The sequence below is a fragment of the Diaphorina citri genome, unplaced genomic scaffold (genome assembly GCF_000475195.1).
Source record: "Diaphorina citri unplaced genomic scaffold, Diaci psyllid genome assembly version 1.1 scaffold290, whole genome shotgun sequence".
In the NCBI taxonomy this organism is placed as follows: Eukaryota; Metazoa; Arthropoda; class Insecta; order Hemiptera; family Psyllidae; genus Diaphorina; species Diaphorina citri.
In genome coordinates, this window is record NW_007377726.1 from 230,018 (window position 1) to 239,243 (window position 9,226).

At 38.2% G+C, this 9,226-nt stretch overlaps 1 protein-coding gene across 1 annotated transcript; it reads right to left on the bottom strand.

Annotated features, from left to right (window-relative positions):
• Positions 1–308: 308 nt before the first annotated feature.
• LOC103507126 (structural maintenance of chromosomes protein 2) lies at positions 309–9,163 on the bottom strand. Its single transcript, XM_008471573.3, has 11 exons — positions 8,993–9,163; positions 8,488–8,799; positions 7,695–7,884; positions 6,796–7,071; positions 6,058–6,251; positions 5,559–5,702; positions 5,138–5,332; positions 4,134–4,340; positions 3,052–3,261; positions 1,938–2,147; positions 309–1,315 (listed from the first exon to the last, which is right to left on the bottom strand). Exons 1-11 carry the CDS (start codon positions 9,155–9,157, stop codon positions 1,202–1,204), a joined length of 2,217 nt encoding a protein of 738 aa, XP_008469795.1. The 5' UTR covers positions 9,158–9,163; the 3' UTR covers positions 309–1,201.
• Between the last annotated feature and the right edge of the window lie 63 nt (positions 9,164–9,226).

The following is a 9,226-nucleotide window of genomic DNA, read 5'->3' on the forward strand; positions in this document are numbered from 1 at the left end:
CTGACTAGGCTGACATGATACGTTGAGATCTAAATTTAACTGCTAAGGTCTTATCGTCCTGAAAGCGACGAGAGATGGAAGACAAGATAAGAGAAAGCGAGCCGTTTCGAGAACGAACCTTATCTGTTAAGGATAAAATCCGCCCCGGGCGGGAATCGAACCCACGACCTAGTGCTTACAAAGCAGAAGCGCTACCCTCCAAGCTGACTAGGCTGACATGATACGTTGAGATCTAAATTAAGAAAAGTATGAATCAATTTTCCTAATGTCTGAAATAGTTAGGTTCTTAGAAAGAATTAAATTTGAAATTCTGCAGACATTTACGCGTACGTTTAATCATTTACAATTTATAAAAGAAATAGAAATACAAAAGGGAACGCGAAGTTACAATTACACACTTAATGACTAAACCTAATACTTATTTATATTTACAAAAATGAAATGACAGGTTTGATAGAGGGAACTGTAACGGCTAAGGTCTCATTGTCTCGAAAGCGAGGAAGAGAGAAGGAAGATGGGATAGGAGAAAGCTTCAGGATAAAATCCGCCCCGGGGGGAATCGAACCCGCGACCTAGCGTTTGCAAAGGCAGCTAAATAGGCTGGCAATAATATACTAAAAATATTGGCCTATAATTTGGGCCATTCCCGCTCCCTCCCTGGAATGCTGGATACGGGTCTGGCGGGCTTCAAGATGGATTTGTATAGTGCGAATTTAACTCGCAAGGTAGGCAGTACATTTGAATGTTACAACAGCTACAAAAAATTAATGTTTGGGGGGTGTTTTCTTAATGTTTTCCCCCCTTGTAATTTATGTTACGCTGTAGGCGATGGCGTACAGGGAACGATAAGAGAGATTATCATAGAATAAGCAACCTCTGTGCCCCGAGTGGGTTTATTACATTAGGCTTGCACACCGGAGGTCCCGAGTTCTATTCCCGGCGGGGTCGAAGTTTTTACGGTCCAACTACCTGTACCTATACGGAGTTGAAGAGTGAGTTACATATTGGAATATAACTCATTGACCGAGTAGTCAACTGAAAAGAGTGATTCTTCATTTTTTTTTTTTTACAACTGACTCACTCTTTACACGAATTCCTCTTTCAGAAATTACAGATATCAGGGACCGAAAATAACAGTTACTTTGATATGTTATCAATTTTGATATAGGTAGGTACATACGTGAGCTGAAAGATTATAATTCTAATTCTTTCTATTCACAGTTCTCGTCACATTAGAGTTACCGTCCACGAATTTGGTTCGGAATATAACGTTGGCATTGCTGAACATCCCTTCCTTCAATGATACGATGATAAACTGGAAACAAAATGGACAAAAAATTACATTGTGTTCGAATCCCAGTAGTGACATATAAATTTAGTCGCGTCATTCTGGGATAGACATTTGTAAAAACTTTGAATACAATCCTTTTCTTCAGCCAGCGGTACGGCGATAACACGATAGTTCTCCATCGTTAACTGAAGTTAAGCAACGCTGCACTTGGTTGGTATCCGGATGGGAGGCCATCTGGTTTTTCTCGGCCCTACACAGGTTAATGTGAGAAGGCGGGTAGCCCATCGCCAAAAAAAGGGGATACACCCCGCAACTAGAAGCCTTAACAGTTATACAGTGACGTTAAATGCTTGGAAAAAAGGTAGAAAAAAAATCCTTTTCTACCCGTACTTACTTATTTTTCCACCTGTGACATACACAAAAAGCCTACTCCGAAGATTAGGTATATAAACAGCCCTAAAGGTTAAGCTTCTACGAATCTTACCTGTGAAGTCTTGAAGTGTCGTTTCAACATCTGACCAATGTTCTGCGTATGGGAGAGATCTAGCTTACTTATTTTTCCACCTGTGACATACACAAAAAGCCCACTCCGAAGCTTAGGTGTAGGGACAAACAGCCCAAAAGGTTAAGCTTCTACGAATCTTACCTGTGAAGTCTTGAAGTGTCGTTTCAACATCTGACCAATGTTCTGCGTATGGGAGAGATCTAGAGCGGCATCTACTTCGTCCAGAATATACAGAGGGGCAGGTTTGAACAGCAACATGGCTAGGACGAGAGATAGAGCCACCAGAGAACGTTGACCTCCACTCAACTCTCCCAAACTCTCCTTCCATAAACCTCCGAAAGCCACGTTCACCTGAAAGAATGCAATAAGAAGATAATATATAAGGTGAGAGGTATACTAAGGGATGGGCATGCTCCGACACAGATCATTGCTACGAAATAAAAACGGCGGTGAAACACTCATTTAATGAGTCAGCAAATTAGGGTCGAGTGAATTGGAGATTAGAACACATTACATGCCTTCAGGCACACTCTATTATTTGTCAATGATATAGGTTTATCTTGTCCTTAGGATCAATTTAATTTGAGAAATATTTACTGGTGAATTACTGTGAGAATACATATTGTCAATGATATAGGTTTATCTTGTCCTTAGGATCAATTTAATTTGAGAAATATTTACTGGTGAATTACTGTGAGAATACATATTAGCGAAATTTTACTACTGGAAATTAATATAGCTTACTTCTGATGGTTTTTATGAACCTTTTGAGGAGGGTCTATTCTCATAATTTTTCTCCATCTATCATAACTTCCTCAAACCAGTTCGGAAAACGTGGTCCATATTTTCCTTTTCTAAAATATACTTGGAAAGGAACGACAAAAAACCTTTGGTCCCTTTGGGCTTCCGTCTTTATCAGCGAAAATTTCTGTACAAAGTGCGGGTGTACATAGTTTTGTACAAAGTAGAGTGCGGGAGTAAAGGGATTTTTCAGTCTCATTCTGGCAGGATAAACAAGGTATATTTCTATTCTATTCTACAAATATTATAGCCAACCTCTAATCCATCCAGAATATCTTTGCCAGCCGGGGGACTCAGTTTGGCTTGTGATCAAGCGAAAATTTCTGTACAAAGTGCGGGTGTACATAGTTTTGTACAAAGTACTTAGAGTGCGGGAGTAAAGGGACTTTTCAGTCTCATTCTGGCAGGATAAACAAGGTATATTCTATTCTATTCTACAAATATTATAGCCAACCTCTAATCCATCCAGAATATCTTTGCCAGCCGGGGGACTCAGTTTGGCTTGTGATCCAGGTAGCAAGAGGGAAAATATGGAGCCAAAGTCCGTGTTCACTTTAAGCCAGGCTTCTCGCAATGCTATCTTTTTCTTTTCATCCAACTCCTCAATAACTTTCAACAGTTTGGCACGATCACTTTCCACGATGGATTTCTTAGTCATTGCTTCCTGAAAAGAGATTTTCAATGGGTTTAACGTCAATATATAACTCCCCAAGGTTTTTACTGGTTGGTGTTTCAACTTCCATCTGGCGACAAGCTACCCATCTCCTCACCTTAACCTCACACAGCCTGATTAGGGCCGGGAAAAGCCAGAAGCACGAAAATAAACAAACCATGCTAATGAATAGAAGCGTCCTCAACGGAGCCTTGACCATAGCTCCGACCTTCACAGAAAATGAAGACATTGAGCCTAGGTATTTTTTCTGTGATGGTCAATGGTTTTGTACAAACTTTTTATAACATTCTAACCTCAAAATTTTCAAGTGTACCCAATAAGCAGGAGATTCCAGGCTCCGTTGTGAATCATCTGGCGACAAGCTACCCGTCTCCTCACCTTAACCTCACACAGCCTGATTAGGGCCGGGAAAAGCCAAAAGCACGAAAATAAACAAACCATGCTAATGAATAGAAGCGTCTTCAACGGAGCCTTGACCATAGCTCCGACCTTCGCACAAAATGAAGACATTGAGCCTAGGTATTTTTTCTGTGATGGTCGATGGTTTTGTACAAACTTTTTATAACATTCTAACCTCAAAATTTTCAAGTGTACCCAATAAGCAGGAGATTCCAGGCTCCGTTGTGAACACCCTGGTGCGAAGGTCGATGCTCCAGAGTCTAGACTAGGATCAATAGTCCACGGTCTATGGTCGCCGATGTGGACGCGCACTAATGCTTTACTCACAAAATACAATTTCTTGTACAAACCTTGAACTGGTTTTCGTCCAGAGTCTAGACTAGGGTCAATGGTCCACGGTCTATGGTCGCCGATGTGGACGCGCACTAATGCTTTACTCACAAAATACAATTTCTTGTACAAACCTTGAACTGGTTTTCTTCATTCCGCAGACTGAGCTGAGCCTTCTTGTCCACGGTTCTCTCGAGTTTATCCCGCTGTTCTTTAAGCTTCTGATATTTGCGAGTGACCTCATGAGGATTCATCTTGTCGAAATCATACACACCATCCGGATTGCCGAAGTGAGATTTCTCCGAGCTTATCCAAGTGTGATCCTCTTCTAACTGCGTAATCTGCGGAGAAAATTCAACAAGTTTCCATTATCTGACTAGTTGATACCTACAGATACACAAACATTTATATCCCATTCAAAAGAAGAAGAAGAAGAAGAAGAAGAAGAAGAAGAAGAAGAAGAAGAAGAAAAAAACATTACTTTTTTTTACAAAAATTGACGAAACTAAGCGTTTCATTTATTACATAAAAATTACAATACAATAAATGAGAAAATTAGAAATGGAAAGTAAAAATACATCAACTGTGTTTACACCTACCTGCCGTGAGCCAAACCTACAGTTAACAAAGACTTTAAATGGTATTAAGCATGAATGTCATAAAAATGCTTTTCCTGGTTTAATAAATTGTGGTAAATTTCATGACTTGACTCGGACATGAATTATTAACCTTTGGATAGAAAGTCTACATGGTAAACTACCGAGGTTAGACTTCTTTCTCAATTCAATTCAATTTTTTTTTATTGTACATAATATGACATTAAAAATACATTTCAATGAATACAATTGTACAACGTCAGTTAAAGAAAAGAAAAAGAAGGAGAAAAAAATAAAAACATTCTCCTCACCGACTTTTGACCACTTATGTAGATACGAGAAAATTTGCAAAATGCAAGGTGATTTCGTAAAATAGGGTCTACAAACATATATAATAAGTACCTATGAGTAGTAGGTAGGTAGGTATAGACCGAGGAAACAAACTACAAGATAATTTTTAGTCTTCATATTCAACATAAGTAATATAAGCCTACCTTTTCTTCAAGATATTTTTCAGTATTCGTATTCAAAATAGTTCCTACCTTTTCCTGTATGGTTTCCGATTCTTTTTCTACATTGCTCAGCTCTGCTTCTATGTCTGTGACCAGGTTTGTCAATTTCTTGATATCTATCTGACATTTGTCTTTGGTTTTCTTGTAGCGTTGTATTTCACCGTTCTTCTCATTCAGGGCGTCCTTCTGAACTTTAATATCTGCCTCCAGAATACGCACTCTTTCCTGGAATCACGAATTGAAAGCAATATGTTAAAATATAATGTTTAAAATCAGTAGGTTTTTTTTTTCCAATAAGGGGATCACATGGGCAAAGGTAAACATGTACCCTTCACAAATGGAGTGCGCCCAAAGGTATGTGATGTGTTTCAATACACTCGACCCCGAAAGTAGAAGAATTATATATTTTTCAGTAAACATATAAAGTTATAAACATTTGAATATTTCTTACCTTGACATTGTTAGTTTCCGCTTCTAGTTTCCCCACTTCACTCTTGACTTTGTTCAATTCCTCTTTGAAATGCTCGATATTTTCTTCTCCCTTCTCAATGGCTTTCTTCAAATCATTAATTTCCAATTTGTGCGTCTCGTATTCCTGAAGATAAAGGAAAAGTAAATAACTCAATGAAATAATTCCTTGAACGAAGTGAATTTCAAGTTTTCATTCGACAAATTCGCATGTTATTGTTGTTTATCTGAATTTGTAGTTTAAAGATGAGTGTTTCACCGCCTTTTTTCAGGTCTGTCCCATTGCATGCCCACCCCATTGTGTCATACATCAGGTGGACGAAAAGAGACGCACTACTTCCCATTTACATGCTGGGCCAACTGGTCAACACAAGACGAGTGTTTTTTTTTTACGGTGGGCATCGAACCCTGAACCTTCAGCACGACAAGGAAACGAGTTACCACTGGAATAACCGTGCCTCTATTTAACATAGACAACTCACCTGTTCTTTCTGCTTCCATAAATCCCCCGACTTGTCTGCCTTATCTTTGAGTCTCTTCATTTCCTTCTTCGCATTCTCCAGCTCTCTCTCCCTCAAGCCTTCTATATTGTTCATGTTGCTCTCTTTCTCTCTCACTTTCTCCGTGTTCTCCTTGACGATTTTCTTACACTCCTTGATCTTCTGCTCAAGTTCGGCTGAAAAAGAGGAGATGAGAATTCGAATTCAGTTTGGAAATAAGAGGAGTAGCAAGATTAGGATGACTATAATAAAAGAGGAGAAAGAGAAGGAACTAAATAGTTTATTTAAAGAGGTTTGACAGAGGGAACTGTAACTGCTAGGGTCACATACATAGTTGATCGACATTGACCCACGTCGATCGATGGTTATTCAACTATGTGTGGACACAGCTTTTTCGATCGGAACCACAATTTAACTTGGTTTAGCTCCTGGATCAAGCAATCTGATTAGCTAACAAGATTGAAATCGAACAAACAGATTGTTGACCAATCAGGTTAATTTATGGTGGGTTTCACCAAACTTCTTTTTAGCCCCTAACAGCCTGTTACCTTAACAGCTCTATTTACCGTATACAAATCAATGGAACTTAACAGTCTGTTAGCTCAACAGGCCTTCTAAGGACTGAAAAAATATTGGTGAAATCCACCCCTAATCCAAGATTAAGGTCCAGGCCATACACTTTATGTAGCACATAGGTATGAAAGATCAAGTTGGCATTACCTTGTTTACTGACGAGGTCTTCGTATTCTTGTTTGTGCGAATAGAAAGTGGTTTTCTGCAGTCGCTCCTCGAGTCGTGACAACTCATGAGAAGCCAAATCTCTGGCATGCTTCAGTTCAGAGTATTGATTATAGCTACGTTCCAGCATTGCTAGTTTCTTCTCGATGGCGTGTAGAGAGGCAGCAGCTGACTCGTGTTCTTGTTCCGAGGCTATCAACTGCTGCACGCGGCCTAGAATACCTGCCGTGCTGATCTTTGAACCTCCAGAGAGAACTCCTGTGATGAAAATAAATAATAATAATAAAAAATAAAAATAAAATAAAAACATTACCTTCCTATAGTTAGAGTACAAAATAGAAGTCACCAAATTTTTGTATCCTTTTTTTTTTTTTGGGTAGAAATATAAAGTCTAAAGACACGCTAAATCTACTTGATCTTTTTTCAAGCATAGCCCTAAAGAGAGAAACTTTGGCCCTGAATAACGGCCAAACCGAAGATTTCTGGAAACCCAGCCCAAGGACAATACGAGTATGACCTACATAATTTATTGAATCTCTCTTTGGTAAGTTTAAGCGACTTCGATCGAAATCTCAAGTTGGGTTCCGCAAACACTTTTGGGGCTTTTTCAAAATAATGGTCTAAAATAGAGCCCGAACCGTACATTTTTCGAAACGCGGTCAATAGACACTTTTGATCTATGTAATTAGTTGAAACTATCTGGTAAGTTTGAGCTACCTAAGGTAAAAGGTATAGTTTTGAGAACCGCGAACTCTATTTGAGCTTTTATAGCCCTGAATAACGGTAGAACCGTTCATTTCTGAAAACACAGCGAAGGGCCACTTACATACTTCATATATCGAACCTCTCTAAGTACATCTGTAAAATGTATAGTTTCTTACCAGAATGATCATACACTTCTCCATCGAGCGTGATACTTTTCTTGCGAATTTCCGGGCAGAACGTCACCCGTTTGGCAACATCTCCACTAGTACATACAAACACATTGCCCAACATGAACTCCATGGCTTTCTGATATTCTGGATTGTACGATATGAGACTCAGAGCTGGGAACACGTTGTCTTTGCCAACCTGGTGCGAAAAGAGATTTTATACGATTAATAGTCAGTATAAAATAAAATAGTCAATTACTTTGCATTTATTTGTAAAAAAAAAAAAAATGCATGTCGTTCGCCCTGGAATAATGAATTAAAAAATCTTTTTTAGAGGTATTGTACGACAAACTAGCTGTTTGTCCCGTGCCAGGTATACCAATATTAAATAAGTTTCCAGTCAATGTTGAGTAGACGTACCTTCTTTCTGGCTGACAAATTGTTAGAACTTGGAAACTAGGTTTTAATTATTTAATTTATATCCATCACCCAATTAGTATCAACTTATCAACTGATGAATTATTTTATTTCTTGTAGACTCAAATGCCTAATAACAATTTGTTATTTTTCTTCATTTAAATACCTATTTTAAATAAATAAGCACTAATAAAAAAAGTGATAGTCAGGTGTTGGAATCATGATTGAACCAAATTGTTGAGGATATGAAACATGTGTTACACTAGTCCAGACATGATATACAGTATACACATACCTCATGAGGCTTCATGTTCAATACTTTGGTGACACGGCCCTGCATGATCAAGAATAACTAGTCCAGACATGATATACAGTATACACATACCTCATGAGGCTTCATGTTCAATACTTTGGTGACACGGCCCTGCATGATCAAGAAATGAGGATTGTTCACATTAAGATTCACAGAGCTGAATAGATCAGACACTCTTTTAGGATTCACTGAGGAACCATTGATCATATAACGAGTATTGGATGGAATGGAGATCTGTCGGCAAATGACAATTGTGTTGTCATTCTCATATCCAATGGGGCAGTTCTTCTTGTCTGAGTTGTCAAAGGTAAGTGTAACACTTGCTTTGGTAACTCCGGCTTGACCATTCTTGTAGATCAACTCCTGTAGTGTATTGGCACGTACCTGTAAAATAGAAATTAAGATGCTTTCAAAATGCTCTCAATTTTTCAGGAATTTAACCTCCGGAATCAGAGAAATTAAATTTTTTTACCACTCAGTGCCTATATGTTTAAAAATTAGAAGGCTTTATTCTGTATGATTCTGCAGTGCAGAGAATACCTATAAAGATATAATAATAGTGTAAAATAAATCTTACTTGTTTGACTTGAATACCCAGAACAAAACATATGCCATCTAATATATTAGATTTTCCAGTCCCATTTAGACCAGTGATAGCATTGAATTCTCTGTCAAAATCATTTATCTCAACTCTTGTCCCATAAGACTTGAATCCATCCAACACCATTGACTTGATATACATTGTGATGAGCTGGAAGAAAATATTTCAGTAGTATTTTTTTTTTTTTTAATATAAATATAAATTAAAAAA

Excerpts from the sequence above, each read along its gene's own strand:
- LOC103507126 (XM_008471573.3), bottom strand. The coding sequence starts at position 9,157 with ATGTATATCAAGTCAATGGTGTTGGATGGATTCAAGTCTTATGGGACA. Across the intron at positions 6,252-6,795 it reads AGACCTCGTCAGTAAACAAG|CCGAACTTGAGCAGAAGATC; the intron begins GTAATGCCAACT and ends CCTCTTTTTCAG. Across the intron at positions 5,333-5,558 it reads CGGAAACTAACAATGTCAAG|GAAAGAGTGCGTATTCTGGA; the intron begins GTAAGAAATATT and ends TCGTGATTCCAG.